This window comes from Etheostoma spectabile, chromosome 4 (assembly GCF_008692095.1).
Source record: "Etheostoma spectabile isolate EspeVRDwgs_2016 chromosome 4, UIUC_Espe_1.0, whole genome shotgun sequence".
NCBI classification, from domain to species: Eukaryota; Metazoa; Chordata; class Actinopteri; order Perciformes; family Percidae; genus Etheostoma; species Etheostoma spectabile.
Genome location: NC_045736.1, coordinates 33,159,479 through 33,179,230, shown reverse-complemented (window position 1 = coordinate 33,179,230; position 19,752 = coordinate 33,159,479). Strand labels below are relative to the sequence as shown.

General features: G+C 41.6%; 2 protein-coding genes across 3 annotated transcripts in view; both read left to right on the top strand.

Annotated features, from left to right (window-relative positions):
• The window catches only part of dnase1l4.2 (deoxyribonuclease 1 like 4, tandem duplicate 2), an 8,142-nt gene extending 2,157 nt beyond the window's left edge, over positions 1-5,985 (top strand). For both annotated transcript variants that reach the window (XM_032513450.1, XM_032513451.1), the window contains 7 exons: positions 216-302; positions 1,120-1,232; positions 1,322-1,434; positions 2,217-2,371; positions 2,459-2,555; positions 2,652-2,748; positions 5,362-5,985. In XM_032513450.1, coding sequence (XP_032369341.1) covers positions 216-302; positions 1,120-1,232; positions 1,322-1,434; positions 2,217-2,371; positions 2,459-2,555; positions 2,652-2,748; positions 5,362-5,450 — 751 coding nt within the window. In that variant the 3' untranslated portion in view covers positions 5,451-5,985. The remainder of the gene's footprint in view (positions 1-215; positions 303-1,119; positions 1,233-1,321; positions 1,435-2,216; positions 2,372-2,458; positions 2,556-2,651; positions 2,749-5,361) is intronic.
• Positions 5,986-6,867: 882 nt separating this feature from the next.
• Positions 6,868-18,422, top strand: si:dkey-222f2.1 (keratin, type II cytoskeletal 8). The gene is made up of 10 exons (XM_032514474.1): positions 6,868-7,480; positions 11,155-11,363; positions 11,445-11,505; positions 12,237-12,332; positions 13,781-13,945; positions 14,800-14,925; positions 15,009-15,152; positions 15,664-15,740; positions 16,626-16,672; positions 17,057-18,422. The coding sequence occupies exons 1-10, from the start codon at positions 7,169-7,171 to the stop codon at positions 17,164-17,166; spliced, it is 1,347 nt and encodes a 448-aa protein (XP_032370365.1). The 5' UTR covers positions 6,868-7,168; the 3' UTR covers positions 17,167-18,422.
• The last annotated feature ends 1,330 nt before the right edge of the window (positions 18,423-19,752 follow it).

The window sequence follows — 19,752 nt, the reverse complement described above, 5'->3', positions numbered from 1 at the left end:
TGGAGAAACCTGTAGGGGGAGCTCTATGGAGAAACCTGTTTGGGGGGGGCTCTATAGAGAAACCTGTAGGGGGGCTCTTTAGAGAAACCTGTAAATTGAGAGATGCATGAGAGGCTGTATTACTACAGCCCCCAAAGGCCTACTCTTAGCGTCACACCTGAGACGCTAACAAATGTCTTGGAACTTACCTTTTCTGATGTTTCTGTTTCCCCCAGCTCCAACAGGAACAGTCCTTACTCCATGAAGGCCAGCAGCCAGCTGGGACGAGACACCTACAAGGAGCGCTTTGTTTGTTTCTACAGGTAAGACCGCTCAGGTGAACCAGCACTCTCAAATTAAAGCTTGTTGAGATGGGAACAAATGGGTTTACCAAGCAGCCAGTGGTACATGCAGCATCAGAAAGAGGTTCATGTAGCACCATAGACGGTAAAGAATGGCCATAGCAGCAGTGACGGCACTCATTGGTTGGTGGACTGCTGTTTTTATGCTTTGAGTTTGGCATCTTGTTTTTTGAAGCCTTCTGAAGCAAGAGTTACGGACCTTAGGGCTTAGACCTTAGTTAGGCCTCCAGGTACTGCTGCACTGACAATCTGCAAACCTTTCCCTAAGTTACAAGCTAATGCTTGCGGTTGCTAGCCAGTTTAGTTGGCAGAACCCTGAAGAAGAGCAAGTTCGGCTCTATTTTAATGTCCACAGTGCCATGGGTAGCATTGCCAAGCCTCTGTCCTGATTGACAGGTCAGTGCGTAGCCACACCCCTGAATTAACACTTGCTTTATTGTCTATTTTAAAATAAATAGGACCATAATTTACTGCTGTATTTAAGAAGACTTGAAACTAGCAGTTGAGGCCTGAACTCGTTTTGAAAATGTTCACTGAGGTAATAAATCAAGTGAGAAGTAGGATCCTTTCCTCATAGACTTCTACAGAAACGGACTTCTTTTTGGAGCCAGTGGAGTCTCCCCCTGCTGGAAATGAGATAGAATGCAGCTTTATGGCACTTCAGCATTGGCTTCACTTTTTCAGACCTTGAAGCTTTGTCCATTATTTTTACAGTCTGTGCAGCATGCATACAAACACATGGATGTCTTATGTGAATGTTTATGTGGGTATGTCTCAGAGAGGCTGATATGACACTGGAAGCTTGTTACCAGTATGAAGATAATCAAGTTGGAGATGTGGACGCCTTCGCCCGGGAACCCTTCGTCCTGCGCTTCAGGTGTCCATCTACAGGTATGTGTTACACACTGTATGTTTCTATAAGTATGTACTTTTAGTCTAAATATGTCTAAGTGTTTGTATACTGTACCAATGTATTCCAGAGGTGACAGACCTGGTCCTGATCCCAGTCCACACCAAACCAGAGGACTCGCTGAAGGAGCTGGACGAGCTGCATGATGTGGTCGATGATATCCGGAAGAAGTGGGGAACTGATGTAGGTTTGAATGTTTGACTCTGTTAGAAAGTGCAACATAAATGCATATATGTGAGAAAGTGGCCTTCCTAATTCTGAAATGTACTGCCTGACACTGAGGTCCTCTTATTCCAACTGTTACTTCCACACTGGAGCTAGCAGATAGTGAGGAGATGTTTTTACAGTGTGTTCAGGGGACAGGCAGCTAGCAATAGTGGGAGATGTTTTTACAGTGTGTTCGGACAGGCAGCTAGCAATAGTGAGGAGATGGTTTTTACAGTGTGTTCGGGACAGGCAGCTAGCAGATAGTGGATGAGATGTTTTTTTTACAGTGTGTTCAGGACAGGCAGCTAGCAGATAGTGAAGAGAGTTTTTACATGTTTTCGGGGCACAGCATAGCAGATAGTGAGAGTGTTTTTTACAGTGTGTTCAGGCGGCAGCTAGCAGATAGTAAGGAGATGTTTTTTACAGTGTGTTCAGGGACGGCAGCTAGCAGATAGTGAGAGATGTTTTTTACAGTGTGTTCAGGGGACAGGCAGCTAGCAGATAGTGAGGAGATGTTTTTACAGTGTGTTCAGGGAACAGGCAGCTAGCAGGTAGTGAGGAGATTTGAAAGAAGCCGTTCTGCATAATGAGTACTTTTTACTGTGGATACATTTAGCTGGTGATACTTTTATACTTTTAATAAATAAGTAATAGGTCAACTTTAGTTATTGGCGTATTTAGATCTGTATTGTTACATCTTTGGATGCCTACAGTATGATAAACGTAAAGTTGTGGTTGTGTTGTTAATTCTTTTGCAGAACATTATGATTTTGGGGGACTTTAATGCAGATGGGCGTTATCTCTCTAAGAAGAAGAAGGATAAGATCCGGATCTCCTCGGCTCCCTATCATTGGCTGATAGGCGAGGATGTCGACACGACCTCTAGTAACTGTAATGACAACACCTACGACAGGTAATGAACATCTCAGTGCTACAGTCCTATCTAAGCTGATTTTCCTGTTTAATATTTTGAATATCCTGATGCCCCTCCTGCCAACAGGATTGTGGTGTACGGCCAGAGCATGCTGGACGCCATCGTCCCCCACTCGGCCAAGGCCTTCAACTTCCAGACAGCGTTCAAGCTGACGGATGAAGAAGTAAGGCTACTGTTTGTGTTCAACTGATGGACAGCTTACTGTATTTAAAGGAGAACCCTACTACTGTCACTATTTAAACTGTCCCTGGTTTCCCAGGCTCTGAGTATCAGCGACCACTACCCCGTGGAGGTGGAGCTGAAGACCCGTCAGAAACAGAAAGCACCGGGACAAAGGAAGACGGCTCAGAAGAAAGGTATTTTGATTAATTGACATCAGTGACACATACTGTATCTGCTGTATTTATGCTTCAGAGTGGAACTTAAAGATCAATTCAGTTTGACCAATCCCAATCTTGCATTATTTCTTTTAATGCATACCTAGGTATTTCAAGTATTGGGGACATCCAAAGCGCAAGTGTGCAGGAGGACTTTAGATTAGAGCAGTGCGCAGTTTAAAATTTAAAGTGTTGCCTCCCCCCCGCTCCAAAATTCCCTCCGGTAAACGTCTGTTGTTGTATAGCGTTTTTCTAGTCTCAACAACTACTCAAAGCTCTGTAACGTAGTACAGGAACCATTCACCATCACACACATTCACACACTGTGGCCCAGGCTGCTCATCAGATACACACTCACACATCTACACACCTGCTCATAAGATACACACTCACACACACACCTACACACCTGCTCATCAGATACACACTCACACACATCTACACACCTGCTCATCAGATACACACTCACACACATCTACACACCTGCTCATCAGATACACACTCACACACACATCTACACACCTGCTCAGCAGATACACACTCACACACATCTACACACCTGCTCAGCAGATACACACTCACACACATTTACACTCAGATGGGGCAGCATCAGGGGCAACTTGGGTTCAGTGTCTTGTCCAAGGACACTTTGACGGGGGGGGCGGCTCTCACCATGACTTAAAAGCATTCCTGAGTCTGTCTCTGTGTCACTGCAGCACTGTACATCCATTTTTCTTTTTTGGAGCGATTTGGATAGTGAAATCTGAGTTGAGCGTGGAGTGATATTCTCCCATGCTCTGATTGGAAAACGGTCTGTAAGAGCCATGTGGAGGCATTTCAGTATTTTGAGTACAAAATATCAAAAGTAAAAGTATTCGTCTAGCAGAAGAATAAATCTTCTTTGACTAATAAATGATTCTATCTATTAAACTGTTGTAGCTGCTGGAGGTGGAGCTCGTTAACTACTTTATACAGAGTTAGCTAATTTAGTCCAGGGGTTCCCAACCTAGGAGGCCGGCCCCTCCAAAGGGTCACCAGATTAATCTCAGGGGTCATGGTATGACTAATGGGAGAGGAAAAAAAGAAGGAAAACTAAATATTGAAACACATAATTCAAAGATATTTGTGAACTATTGATCCGTTTTGCATATGAACTCTGGAAATTGTCCAAAGTTTCCCATTCACACATGTAGCACACAACAATAGATTGTCCGTGACGCGTTCTCATTTACTGGAAATTCTTCACAGCCTCTCCTGTCCTTGTCTTTATCCTTGTGTTCCACTTCGGGGATTGCTCCGGCGCTGCAGGAAATTCCGCCGGATGCATGAATTATCCGTTTCCTTCCACTTCCTTTGTGTTGGAATTTGTAAACTTGGTGGATTTCTGAGGACTATGGTTACCTGATCCTCAGATCTCTGCAGGGTAAATCCAGACAGCTAGCTAGACTATCTGTCTAATCTGAGGGCTATGGTTACCTGGTCCTCAGATCTCTGCAGGGTTAATCCAGACAGCTAGCTAGACTATCTGTCTACATGAGGACTATGGTTACCTGTCCTCAGATCTCTGCAGGGTAAATCCAGACAGCTAGCAGACTATCTGTCCATCTGAGGACTATGGTTACCTGGTCCTCAGATCTCTGCAGGGTAAATCCAGACAGCTAGCTAGACTATCTGTCCAATCTGAGGACTTGGTTACCTGGTCCTCAGATCTCTGCAGGGTAATCCAGACAGCTAGCTAGACTATCTGCAATCTGGGACTATGGTTACCTGGTCCTCAGATCTCTGCAGGGTAATCCAGACAGCTAGTAGACTATCTGTCCAATCTGAGGACTATGGTTACTGGTCCTCAGATCTTGCAGGGTGAATCCAGACAGCACTAGACTATCTGTCCAATCTGAGGACTATGGTTACCTGGTCCTCAGATCTCTGCAGGGGAATCCAGACAGCTAGCTAGACTATCTGTCCAATCTGAGGACTATGGTTACCTGGTCCTCAGATCTCGCAGGGTAAATCCAGACAGCTAGCTAGACTATCTGTCCAATCTGAGGACTATGGTTACCTGGTCCTCAGATCTCTGCAGGGTAAATCCAGACAGCTAGCTAGACTATCTGTCCAATCTGAGGACTATGGTTACCTGGTCCTCAGATCTCTGAGGGTGAATCAGACAGTACTTAGACTATCTGTCCAATCTGAGGACTATGGTTACTGGTCCTCAGATCTCTGCAGGGGAATCCAGACAGCAGCTAGACTATCTGTCCAATCTGAGGGACTATGGTTATGTCCTCAGATATCTGCGGGTAAATCCAGACAGCTAGCTAGACTATCTGTCCAATCTGAGGACTATGGTTACCTGGTCCTCAGATCTCTGCAGGGTGAATCCAAAGCAAACTACTCCTGTCCATACTGGCTGCTAAGCAATTTCAATTAAAGTGATAGAAAACAAAATCCAGAGTTCTTTTTGTGCTAAGAAGAAGCTAATTATGGCTTCAGCAGAGTTCCAGTCCCACTGAGCATTAAGGTAATGTTTCAACACTGACTGGCTCAACCACACATTTCAGTTTTGTTCTGTTAATGTCTCTGGAACACTAACAGGAGCAGAGAAGAAGGAGACTAAGAGACCAAAAACGAAGAGTGGACCGTCCTCAGACACACCAGCCAAGAGAAGACGTTCCAACAAATGACAAAGGAACACACTTTAGAGATCTTTCATCCATCCCAGTCCTGTTCTTAGAATCTGTCCCTTTGGCTGACCAGGACAGGGCTTCACCACTATGAAGATGAATCTTTAGAACGTACATAAAAACAAAAAAAGTTGAAGATTACAAGGAATCTCACTATATATTTTATTTCTTACTTTTAATTGGCTGCGATCTGGAATTTCTTGATGAACTGCAAAAAGCTTGTTTTGTTTAACTATTTAACTTTTCCTTATATGTAAAAGATTTTATGCAAATTTGATTTCTTCGCTCAGAAGTTTGAGCTTCACTAAGCAGAATCATTTATCTTCAGATTTAGATTTTGCGATGTGGAAACTTCCTCAACAACACAGAGAATCACATCAGACACAATTGGCATTCAAAGCAGAGTCCTTTTTATTTCTTATAAAAACATGTCTTTACAACCTTACAAAATAATTCTGCAAGTCTTTTTGAAGACGTATACAAATGTGCTATAAAATGTACTGTATATGACAAAAATGACTTAATTTGACAAAAATAAATATCATCTCAGAGTCTGTGGACTTGTGTTTCCTGAGCTTTCTACTGCATCTTCATCAGCAGACAGTCTTCATCAGCTGATCAGTCTTTAAGCTCTGACGCCGTACAGAGTGATATCCAGGATAATATGATGGAGGAATTTTGGGGCGTCTTATTCAATTTTATAGCATTGTAAAACAAATGGAAGTGGTTTTTAAATAGTATTGAGTAAAAGTTGACATATTCCAGTCTGTGATTATCATCAACATCCATTCCTTTAATTTTAGTCTCAATAATTCCTAATTTCTGCTTTTCTAACTCAAACATGAGGTATAATATCCTATAAATGAGGTTTATTGACCATGAATTCCAAAAATAACTGTAAAACTAAAGTTAATAAGTTAGTGTTAAAAATGTCAAAAAAGTGACAAACATTGAAAAAAAAGTGTCAAAAGTGTTGAAAAAAATGTGTTGATCTTCAATTTTGATGGGAAGACAACACAAGGGTTAAATAAACCCAAACAATGCTCCCATAAAACCACACACACAGATCAGTCGACATGGTAACCAGCCTGGGGCAGAACAATGAAAATAGTAATAATATGAATAATAATGAAATCGGAGGAGTAGTAGACTTTTTCCCAAAAGGAAGGCAGTGAAGTTTACTGTTATTTTATGGATTAGATGTTTCCTTTGGGAAGGTAAGGACCTTTTTTTGTTTTTTAACGTAAAACCATCCTCCATCCCCTGTTTGTGAAAAAGAACAGTGACTCATTGACATTTCCCTTCAGAGGTCTGAAACCCTAGATATCTGACACCACATCCCTGTGGTGCTCCAGCTTCTCTCCTCCTCCATCAACTCGCTCCACCCGGGGGAGGTTTAAAAGATCACGAGACACCTGAGACGCCTCACTGTGGTCTGACATTATCACCTACCTGCTTCACTTTCACTGTGTCTCGTTGACCCAGTTGTTCTCACCTCTGCCTGTTTTCTGCATCTTCTCAATAATCTGCATTTTATTCCAAACATCTTTTTTCTTCCCTCTCTTTTCCCCATCTCTTCTTTCTCTAGCTGTCTGTTTTCCATTCCATCTGTCTCAGTCTTTCCATCTGCTTCTCTGCTTTTACCCCTCCATCTTTGTGTCCAACCACGTCTCACTCTCCCTTTTATTTCTGCCTCCTACCCCCCCTCTGCCTTCACCATGAGTCTGAGTCGCACCAAGAGAATCAGCTCCAGCAACTCGGTCCGGAGCAGCAGCGGGTCCAGGAGGCTGAGCGTCTTCAGTCCGGGTCAGGGGGGTTTCAGTGGCATCTCCCTGAGCAGCAGCTCTCTCTACGCAGGGGCCAACGGGCCCCACCACGGCCTCGGGTCCCCGCTGGCCGCCCTGTCGGTCAACAAGAGCCTGCTGGCCCCCCTGAACCTGGAGATCGACCCTAGCCTGTCCATGAGCCGGTCCCACGAGAAGGAGCAGATCAAGAGCCTCAACAACCGCTTTGCAACCTTCATAGATAAGGTAAAGCCCCCCCGAGGAGGAACTAATTAACCAGGTACAGAAAGTCACATAGTAGAGTACTGCCACTTCATCTGAGTACTTCTATTTCCTGACACTTTATATTGTACTCAAGAGTAAAACGTATTGGTTGATTATACAAATGTATGGTGCAGTTTGTTTTATTATATAACTTTATTGATCCCTTGTTAAAATTATACTACCAGCAGTATATAAAGTATTTAAAATCAGCTTCACCTTTACATGCTGCAACTTTAAAGTGATGAACACATGAATGCACCAATAATTATAATCCAATAATTTAATTTACCTTCTGAAATAACTTTTCTTTTGGTACTTTAAGCGTATTTTGATGCTACTAAAGTTGTACCTTCACTTAAGTAAATAACTGAATGCAGGACTTTTACATGTGGTATGTCTAGATATGAGTACTTTGTCCACCACTGCAGAAACATATACAGCTAACATTGATAACTGATGGTATATTTCAAGTCCAAACACTCTGATTCGAGCCTATAGAAGATGAGGATGTGCTGCTTTTCTATATCGTTGTAGATTGAGGTGTTGGTCGGACCGAAGAAGAGATTTGAAAATATCACCTTAGGTTTTAGGAATTTGTAATGGTAAGACGTTACATTTTTGCACATTTTATAGAATAATTAATTGATCTGTTTCTACTCCAACTTATATATTGAATTAACAGGACTTAATTAGGCATTTAGGCAAGGTTGAATTCCTGAGCAATGAAAGGCGTCCTGGCTCAACCGCATGCAGTCAACCCCCCCGACTGCTGGTTTGACCAAACTTCAGAGAGATATAGCTATGTAGCTGATATTAGTGAGTTTTCTGTCTTTATGAGCACTGACTTTTATCCCTACCTGCCACTTGCACTAAAGTTGCATAATTTCTCTTTAAAATGACTTCAGTCACTGCTGATTATTTGCATTTGATGTGTTTTTCAAATGTGTTCATGAGCCCAAACATGTTCACGTTTTCTTAAGATAAAATAAAAATGAAACATTGTTCAAACAGCATCTGTATCCAACCTTGTAAAAGTATGTGTACCACAGGCAGTCCCTTTCACATTGTCACATCATTTCACAGGTTATGATAAATACTATTATTAAATACTCAAGCTGACTTACATGAACTCCTATAAAAGGTCCCAATAATACCACAAGCTAACCTCATGTATGAGAACCTGAGAGGGCAAATATAACTACAGTACGCTCCTCAGGCCAGTAGAAACAGGAAATAGCTGTTAAATGGGGGGGTGGACTGGAGAAGTAGCTGGAGAAGCCCTTTCAAACAGGACCAGGAGCAGTGAGCCGCTCTGTGACAGGGGCGGACATTGATAGCGTATTAGGTAACTTCTCTGCTTTCTCACGGAGTTGGTGACACACCTTCACAATAGAGCCATTGTTGGCGTCTCACATCAGCAGAGACATGCTTCAGGGGGACAGGGACAGAGTGCTGGGCTGGGCGGGGGTCCAAATGTCCAAAACAAACCTCGCCTCTTCTGACTGCTAATTTACTTCTTTTTTTTAAATGTACCACAAAGAGCTCAAACACTTCGTATTGGTCTGGAAGGATAAAGATAGTCCTGTGATTGTTACAGCAAAATACACAGAATGTATATGAAACGTGTAAAGTCAAGAAAAGGTCAAGCTTTATTGATCTCCGGCTGGGAACTCACATCTTACTGCAGCTATATAAAGCCATATAAAATACCTTTGTTACAATAAAATAGAAATATAATGTACACATATTAGAAATGTTATAATAAAGATACAAATAATAGTAACAATATAGTGATATTGTATCATTTTAGTATGGTGAAATAAGAATTGAAAACAATATATACTAAAATAGTGTTAAAGGTAGCATAAATGATCAAATCAGCTAATAATATATTATAGAAAATATATGTTTGACCTTATATCATAGCCTTCCATTAAAAACGGCCTGTAGTTTCATTTTAGCAGCTAAAGATCCTTACATTGCATTCAAAGTACAGTAGTGGTGTCCATCTCTGAGTTTACACACATGCATTGGCTGCAATGACTTTTCACATTTTTGTAGCTTTTTCAAAGGTTTTTGTTGCATTTTATAAGGGTTTTTCCCAAAGTCTGGGGTGGCAGTAGCTCAGTCCATAGGGAGGTGGGTTGGGAACCGGAGGGTCACTGGTTCAAGTCCCCGTGTGGACCAAAAAGTAGGGAGTGTGGATTGGTGGCTGGAGAGATGCCACTTCACCTCCTGGGCACTGCCAGGTGCTGTTGAGCAAGGCACCGTACCCCCCCCACCCGCTCAGGGCGCTGGTTTAGCTGGCAGCCCACTCACTCTGGCTTCTCGCCATTAGTGCATGTATAGATCTTGAGCGTGTGTGTAGTTCAGGACTGTGTGTGGTTACTAACAAAGTGTGGACACAGAGTGGGAATTGTAATTTCCCCATTGGGGATTAATAAACAGATTAAAATTAAATTTCACACAATTTCTTTATTTTTTTACCTTTTTTTTCAGTGCTTTTTTTTCGCTTTTCTCAATACATGCAGACATGTCCCAGGACCCCCCTAAATAGTTGGAGATCTTGACCCCCCCGACTAATAAACGAGCCCAGCAATTACCAGTGTAATCCAACCCGCCTGGCCCCACCATTAAACATTAAAGAGCTGCTCTCCTCTTGCAGGGAAGTCATTAGCCAGATGCAACAGGCAGACAATGTTGCAGGATGAATACAGTTTAAATCACAGGGAAATGGGATAGTATTTATTAATATGGATTGTTGCAGAAATGAGCCTGATTAGTTGACTAAATCACAGAAACACAGAACGAGACAATAACTCAGTGAATGCATCTGGGATTTAAAAAGCTGTTAAAACCCTGAATCACTGGTATGTAACCACTGTTGTTGAAGCTATCTCTCCCATTTCTGTCCCATTGAGTAGTGTTGTTACCTGATAAACCAGGTTGGCGCGGTGTGGTTGTGTCTCCGAGGGAGATTATTCTCTTCTGAACAGAACATGGGCTTTGTGTTAAAGGGAGGGAGGTATAATAGGTGGAGGATATACCTGTCCGCAGGCAGGAAACCCGAACTGTGCAGATACAGTCCGGTGTTGAGAGCAAGCTGCTTATCTGCTGGAATGTTACTGTTTCTTTAACCTCTGTTCATCCCAGGAAGGACGTTAATCTGCTGCTGCAAATAACTTAGATTTGAATTATATATTTTTAATTCAAGCTTCAAGCAGCGATCAAGGGGCCCTCGCGGTTCCTGGCATGTCTGGGTACTGGCAGGACGCCGGTCGATACAGCCACGCATTTGCATGATGATTGAACAGTGGGCAGAGTGCAGGGGCAGTGGCTATGATGTATGGCTACTAACTGCTTTCTGTTAATTGGCTAAATGCACAAAATGGAAGCATGCGTCATTATATTGAATCTACTATGGTACAACATTATTACCCATGTTACTGGATGCACTGCGTTTGTGGTTTTAACAAGCCAGAGATGATTATATGTATTATATGATAAGGAACTATGGATAGCTAGCTAACAAGCTCAAGTCAGACCAGATGTATCATGTATAAACATCCAGTATGCCGTGACAAGATGCATGTTGGGATCTGGAAACCGTTTAACAGCTGTTTCTATCTACTTTATTTCCCACCTTCTTCATTCAGGTGCGCTTCCTGGAGCAGCAGAACAAGATGCTTGAGACCAAGCTGGAGCTGCTGCAGGGCCAGGGGGTGGGCCGGTCCAACGTGGAGCCCCTGTTCGAGGCCTACATGGCGGGGCTGAGGCGCCAAATGGACCTGGTCAACAACGACAAGACCAAACTGGACGGGGAGCTGAGGAACATGCAGAGCCTGGTGGAGGACTACAAACACAAGTGAATACCGTCCCTGTGGGGGTAAAGAAAGTCCCCAGGAGTTCTGTAATATCTCATGATATATCACTGTCTCTGTTACAGATACGAGGACGAGATTAACAAGAGAAACAACCTGGAGAACGACTTTGTAATCCTAAAGAAGGTCAGCATGCACACACATTCATTCATACTGGGCAGGTGTGGTGAGTAAGATGAGCCACCCTATTATACTTATTGTCTCTCTCTCATTCATGCATCCAAAATCCATGTCATGAAGTATTCATATCTAAAAGCACTAATACCACACTGTAAAAATACTTATGAATAAGTAAGAAGTCCTGCATTGAACATACTGCTTTGTAAAAGTGTGTTAGTACTATCAAAAAATGTACTTACAGGTACTACAAGTAAAAATACTCAATGCAGAAAAATATTAATTTTTAGAAACTGGAAATGAACCAAACTGTCAATCAACTAAGTGATTAATCAACTGATGATTTCAGCCAGACTTGTAGGTCGTTATATTGTTGGGTATGTGTAGGAGTTTGATTTATAATAAAACATTTTATTTTATCAACTATATGTGTTTTGTGTGTAAGAACCATAATGTGTAAAGTTAAGATGAATGTAGTGGAGTAACTAAAGTAACTAGTAACTAAAGCTGTCAGATGAGTAAATAGTAGAATATTTCTCTCTGAAATGTAGTGGAGTAGAAGTAGAAAGTAGCATGAAAAGAAAATGCTCAAGTAAAGTACAAGTATCTTAAATTTGTATTTAAGTACAATGCTTGAGTAAATCTACTTAGTTCCATTCCACCTCTGGCAGGCTCTCCGAGCTGCTGTTACATCTGTGTGGTGTGTGTGTGTGTGTGTGTGTGTGTGTGTGCGTGTTCAGGATGTGGACTCGGCCTACTTGGTGAAGGCCGATCTGGAGGATAAGGTGGGAGCTCTGACTGATGAAATCAACTTCCTGCGTAACATCTATGAGGAGGTACTGGAACTTTAATGCTGTGGAACATTGAAGCTGATTTGATGAAAACAGCCACCTTCCTTTTTCTGGTATCCAGTTATTTCCTTCTGTGTCACACTTTCCTTTGGTTCATTTTCTCAGTCTCCTGACTCATTGGAGAGTTAACTTCAAACACTAACTGCCTCTAGAATAGAAATCTTTCTTCTTTTGTTTTTGGTACATATTGTCAGGATTCCTGGAACACAGAAACCTGTTCATGGTATCCCCTAAAGACTTGATGCTCTGCAGCTGCACAGGAACACGCCTGGACATGTCATTTATATATGACCCATGTTCCTTTCAGTTTGGCCTTTGTGACTGCAGGATTGTGATATTGCTGGAGATATCTGGGACCAGTTCATTTTGACTAATTCCTAGTGTGTTGGTCAGTTTGTGTGGTCACTCAGAAGCTTCTCTCGTGTTGTTTCCAGTTTTATTTAAACTGCATAAGTTGCAATGTGTTGACTTCTCAGTGAAGACTAGAGCTGCAAAGATTAATCAATTAATCAATTAGTTGTCAGCTATTACATTTTTATACAGTATATATTTTCATAATTCATAATTCAGCTTAGTAATTCTCAGCTTAGTTTCATAATTCAAATCAGTTTGAGTCATTTTCTATTAAAAAAAAATGTTATCCAAATGAGTTGATGCAAAGTAATGCAGCCTACCAGCCTCTGTATTTCCCAGCATGGCCATGTTTACAAAATGGTGGCGTCCGTTAACCCTTGCACGTAAAGCGATGAGCAAGAGAAAGAACAACAGCAGCGTTCAGCTTTGGAGACAAAAAGGACAAAAATTACGAGATAACTACCTCTTCTGTAGAGTCCATCATGTTATTTTAATCCTCTGGGTCCTCCTTGGCTACCAGCAACCAGTGGAGAAGCCTTGTTTCACAGTGGTGTTGTCATTACTTAGAACTCCTCATGGGGAGACAGAAACTACACACTATAGCTTTACATGTGATTAATAGTTTCTTCTCCACTGTGACAGGAAACTGAATATCTTTGAGTTGTGGATAAAACAAGACATTTAAGGACGTCATCTCGGGCTTTGGGAAATACTGATCGACATTTTTCACCATTTTCTGACATTTTATAGACCAAACAACTAATAACAGAATATTCAACAATAAAAAACGGTTGTTAGTTGCAGCCCGGCCAAAAAAAATAAAACATTTAGTAGTATATTTGTTGCTTTTTGTTTGTGGTTAGAACGTTTCAATACATAACACATCTGAATAGTCAAAAAACTACAAGTGTCATTATCTTAACAGTGACACGCTGTACTCACCAAACGAAGAACCACTCAACACTATCCCATTTGAAACAACATTTTCAAATCTGAATAAATAGCAAATTGAAACAGATTTGATCCAATGTTGTCTCAAAGTCTTATTAGTACGTGGCTCATCGTGTGTCCTGCCCCAGGAGCTGCGGGAGCTGCAGGCCAGCATTAAGGACACGGCGGTGGTGGTGCAGATGGACAACAGCCGCAGCCTGAACATGGAGCAGATCGTAGCCGAGGTCAAAGCCCAGTACGAGGAGATCGCAGCCCGCAGCCGGGAGGATGCCGAGGCCTGGTACAAGACCAAAGTAAAGACCAGGATACAGGAAGCTGAGTATAAGTGCCCAGGAACAGATATCCAGCATGCGTTGTAATCTATCAGCTTATAGTGTGTGCTGCAACAGAGATATTACATATTGAACCCACTGAACTCCCATCTCTGTTATTCGAGAGTGAAATCCAAAGTGTCCTAAATAAAACACAAGCTGAACTTAGAAGACATTTGAGGTGATTGGTGTAGGAAGAAGTATTTAGTTGATTTACTTAAGTACAAGTAGCAATACCACACTGGGAAAATACTTCATTAAAAGTTCAAAGATTAAGTAAAAGTATAGATCAAAAGTTCTCATTCTGCAGAATTCCCCCTCAGAGTTGTTATTATTAGTGATCTATAATCTGTAGTGGGCAGAGTTGGAGCTAATTTGAGTACTTTATATACTGTTTTGATGTTTCATCTATAAAGTGCTTCATCTTTTATAAATTGATTGTATGTTTTGTTTACAAAATCTTAATCTGAAAAGTAACTCAGAACTTTTAGTACTAAATAAATGTGTAAAAATCACACTATTTTCCTCTGAAATGTGGTGCAGTCGAAGTATAAAGTATAGGAATTACTAAAGTTAGGTACTTCAAATTAGCACTTAAGTACAGTAGTTAAGTAAATGTACTGTTGACCACTGAAGACCTCTCATCTGTTTTTATAAGTTTCAGTTCACCCGAATTACAAAATAACACATTTTCTCATTAACTCTGAGTAATAGCTAAACATACCATTCTCTCAGATTTTTGTGATTCTCTTAATCAACTATAATTTTTTGAAGATAATAAGTTTAAAGAATCCTTTACATGCAGTGATGGCGCTAACGTTGACCCGTGTCTGCAGTTCGACCAGATGTCGGTGCAGGCGAGCCAGTACGGAGACGAGCTGCGCGTGGTGAAGGGCGACGTGGCCGAGGTCAACCGCCTGGTCAGCCGGCTGCAGAGCGAGATCGAGGCGGTCAAGACTCAGGTACGGCCACAGGAAACACATGCAGCCCTACACAACTAGATTTTGGAGATTGAATTACATCCAGCATTCCCCCCCCCCCTCAGCGTGGCAATCTGGAGAACCAGCTGGCTGAAGCCGAGGAGCGTGGAGAGCTGGCTGTGAAAGAAGCCAAGGCCCGGACCAGAGACCTGGAGGACGCTCTGCAGAGGGCCAAACAAGACATGGCCAGACAGCTCCGAGAGTACCAGGTGAGCCGGAGACAGGTGGGGGTGGAAAGACAAAAAGAAAGAAAAGATGACAGAGAATTTACAGGAAGGAGCAGAATCAAGGGTCAAGCTTTATAGTTAAGTGACGGGTTAAAGGTGCTCTGAAGGTGCCCTGAAGATGTTTTGTCTTTCATTCAAGAGTTTTGAGTGAACGGTAGAGAACCCAAGCTGTGTTTCCTCAACTTGATCGATACTGCTTGGTTCATCAGACAGTCGTAGTCATTGGAGACACCCGAGGCCTCATCAGGCCAGGTGAGAGTGTCTAGTTTCCTGGGAAGAGATGATAGAGCAGTATAGTATGGGGGTCATGGGTGGTGTTGAGCACTAACAAACAAAGTGGTATTAATCATCTTGACAGCAACCCCACTGAGACTAAACAGGATCAGTCAGAACTGTAGAAGTCTCTGGGATGAGAGACCAAACGTCTTCGGAACACCTTTCCAAGTCCAGTTGGCCTTAAACCTTGAAGTTTCTTTTTCTTCTTCACTTGCAGGACCTGATGAACTTGAAACTGGCCCTGGACATTGAGATCGCCACCTACAGGAAGCTGCTAGAGGGAGAGGAGGACAGGTAAGAGGAGAAGAAGTGAGCACATTTTCTTCTTTTTCTTTTAACTTTTAGTACGTACTGCAGCAGCCATGACAAAGGATGTACTGTTGCATATGCATGCAACGGGGGCGTACTACTTCTCCATTACAGCGCCTTTAACTTTGATCTTTTTTCTCATGTACAGTATGCTAAGGATTGTGGGTCATTGTAGAGGTGTGAATCTTCACTGGTCTCATGAGTCGATTGCGATCATCCTGACGATTCTAATCGATTTGATATCCTGATGCATCATAATGAGTCCCCTCCTCAAATTTAATATATATTGCTACACATGGTTTTCATCAACAAATTCAAGCAGTCAGATATAAATATATGAACTCCCCTTTTTATTGTATCTGCTCTTAAAAAGTCACTTTCTGAATGTAGCGGAGTCTGAACACAGCAGACAAAAGGCCAAAAAAAAGCAGTGACTGGAAAATCAACAAGTTACATCATTAGGCAATAATCGATTATGATGTGTCACTGCATGGATGCAGAATCACCCAGGTCCACATCACCATGCATCCATGCAATGATTCATGTCAACATCCCTACTGCATATTGCAAAGATGACCGGGTGCAGTAGGACGTCCTGGTATTTTTGGCATACTGCATTAAATATACTACAGTAACATCCTGGTGTTTTCAGCATACTGCATGGAATATACTACGGTAAAATCCTGGCATACTGCATTTGATATACTACAGTACGTATTGGGACCATACTCACAACTAAGAAGGGCAATACTAATTAAGACATATTAAATACTTTTCTGGCATACCAGATAGTAGTATGGGTATTAATACACAAGGAGTTACTTCTTCAAAACAACACACCAACTAACCTCTCTGTTTGTTTGTCTGCAGAATTGGACATCAGTCCATCCTCAACATCCAGACCATCTCCAACTACAGTATGTAACCATATGGAGCTCCACTTACACTGGGGGGGGGGGGGGGGGGGGGGGGGTGTACACCCCTAAACCCCTCCAGAACCTTCCCAATCTTTCTGTACTGGCACACAATTAAAAGTCAACACAGTGCAAATGCAGGATGGTTTTCTTTTGGGTTTGTGTTCAACTGTCTGCCCTCTCAATGACAGATTACGCTTTTTTTTAGATTTAAGTATTTGATTGTTAGAAAATGAAGTATTATGGGGTATCACAACCGCAATGTCAAACATTTTACTGATACAAGTCTCTCTAACTCTTTGTCTTTCCCTCTGTCTCCTCCTCCCCGTTTGTTTTTCTTTCCCTCCCACCATCTTCCTGTCCTTCTTTCCCTCTCTCTCTCTCCAGGTACTAAAAGTACTAATGGTTACCACAGCAACAGCTGCTCTCCTGCTCCAAAACTGCTGATAAAGACGACTGAGACCCGAGGTCACTCCCACAGACACAGCCCTCACTGAGCGGACCCCCAGCAGGCAGCCAGTGGTGGGATGGAGTGTAGTACTGCACAATAGTACCACTTTGAGAGACTTTTATTTTCTCTTCTTTTAATGCTACTTCATACTTCTAAGCCACTATATTTCAGAGAGAATTGTTGTACTTTTTACTCCACTACATTCATCTGACGGCTTTAGTTACATTACAGATTCAGGTTTTTGCATACAAAACATATGAAGAGCTTATTAAATATGATGGTTTGTTAATAATTACTACCCACTAATAAGTACAGCTAATCAATTAGTCAATCAACAGAAACTTAGCTGGTAACTATTTGATGTTGTAAGTTATAGTGTGTAGTTTCCGTCTCCCCATGAGGAATTCTAAGTAATGACCACACTGGCACGTCCACATGATACAAGCCTTCTGTGACTTACTTATTCCACCACTGCATGCATGTACATGTACTACTATACACAATTGTACACCCACAATAAACATGTGGACACACACACACCCACACACACACACTTTATCAACAGGTGGCGCTAAATGTGTGCGATGACTGTTCATTTCTAACTTTTAGTTATTGAAGAAGAATGGGGGAAATCATCTAAACATGAAAATTTAAGTAGTGGGAATTATTGTTACTAATATAATTGAATGTATATATACATATTAACTGTTGTGTGTTGTGACCATTTTGACTCGTACCCTAAAGGTGCTCTAAGAGATGACACATGTTTTCTAGGTTACAACAGTTTTTGTCACATACAGCATGTAAGATGTAAAAAACAGCTCCTCACTATCTGCTAGATAATATAGATATAGACTATCAGAACAACGGGACCTGTCGGTCCATTTCTTTGACTGTCTATCGGGGGGGGGGGGAGCATTGAAAATGCTTTGAACGTCAACAAGAAGTAACGTCACCCAACATCTCTTAGAGCCCCTTTAATTGAACTCATTTTGGTTTCTACCAAACACTGTAGGAATCTGCTCAAATAGTTTCTATGATCAATTAATCTGGGGCCAGATTATTAAAATGTTGTAGCCTTACAGTTTATTTTGGGGATATCCTGTTAGAGGTGTGCTTAGATATGTATTTTATATATCGTTTTGTGCCAGTTCACACTTTTCCTCTGTAGGTCTTTGGTGGACATTGTCTCCATGCTGTTGTCAGACAAACGGCTGGTCTTTATCTCCAGCCGTGCTCGTGGGCTTTAAGGTCCTTTATTACTTTTCTGCTCTTGCTTCCACAAATAAAATGAGCATAAACCAAAAAGGCTCTGGAGTTTTTGTTATTATAAAAAAATGATTAAAGGTGCAATATGTAATACTGTTGCTAGTCTTTAAAATAGTTATTGTAGTACAACTTGTAAACACTGGAGACTCAGAATACCCCAGACTCAGAGTTCCCCTTGGTTTCCAGAATGAGACTGCAGCAATGAATCCTATTACACAAAATGTAACATTGGCATCTGATAATATTTTTTGTAATTAAAAGGAAAATGTAATGGTATTGTAATTTTGCAGTTTCTTTCCACAAAATTAAAAACTAAGACAAATGTCTCCAATAGTTTTCCATTAGAGTGCTCCCACTTCTGGCTGAGCACTGTCCTCTGGTGGACACATCATCTACAGCATGTTCAACTGAATAACATAATAAGTATAATCCTTATAGTAAGTACTTTTCAAGTGATTATGTAGAGTACCATATGTGTGATATGTTAAAATGAAAACCAACTGACCTTGCCATCTCTAGAGCATTTATATAATATTATACGGTCTTTACTGCAAAATTTGGAATTGACATATAGTTTGTTTTTTAGTACAGTTTTTGTCCCATTTCACAAGTTATATTATTTGCAGTGACTCTTTGTTGTGACACAGTACATTGCAGTAACATGTTTTGGGGGGGACCTTAACAGAAGGATAGAACACTGCTCTTTTCTGTCTTTCAGCTGCTTTGTTAAAGCTTTTTGGTCAAATGCAAAATCATAAATAAACTCAAACAGGCTGATGAAATGAAAAACAAAGTGCCACAAACCATGTCTAAGTTTGCTTTGTAAACATCCCTTTCAGTCCATAAAAATAATTAAAAAAACAAAATCTCGTCAAAGGAAAACTAAATCAAATGCTCCTTTAGGCTGACCTGAGCTTAATAATCACTTAAAGATAGAAGCACAAGAAATCACAAATCAGATCTATAAGATCCTTCATGGATACATGGACATTCTTCAGGCTGATCCCTCTCTGTGTCAACATGTCTCTCATGGCCGGTTGTCTTCCCCTCTGGTGTGTGTTTAAGATGTCCTCACAAAACTCTTTCCTCTCTACATTGTAACATCTCACATAGGCTACATCTACACCCAAAGCTGAGCATTGTCTCCGATGATACACGCCCTCCTTTCCCATCTCTCCACAGGTGAAGGGCTTTTCAGTTGTCCTAAACCCCGCTGCTTTCTCCGCGGACACGCATATGCCCACTCTGTGAGAGAGGGACACAGGACTTAGTTTCTCTTAGTAGAAGACATTTGAGTTGACGGTGTAGGCTATGACCGAGCATCTTCTGGGTAGCAGCTCATCTAGGAGTACAGGGGATGAAG

Excerpts from the sequence above, each read along its gene's own strand:
- si:dkey-222f2.1 (XM_032514474.1), top strand. The coding sequence starts at position 7,169 with ATGAGTCTGAGTCGCACCAAGAGAATCAGCTCCAGCAACTCGGTCCGG. Across the intron at positions 7,481-11,154 it reads TTGCAACCTTCATAGATAAG|GTGCGCTTCCTGGAGCAGCA; the intron begins GTAAAGCCCCCC and ends TTCTTCATTCAG. Across the intron at positions 14,926-15,008 it reads TCGAGGCGGTCAAGACTCAG|CGTGGCAATCTGGAGAACCA; the intron begins GTACGGCCACAG and ends CCCCCCCCTCAG.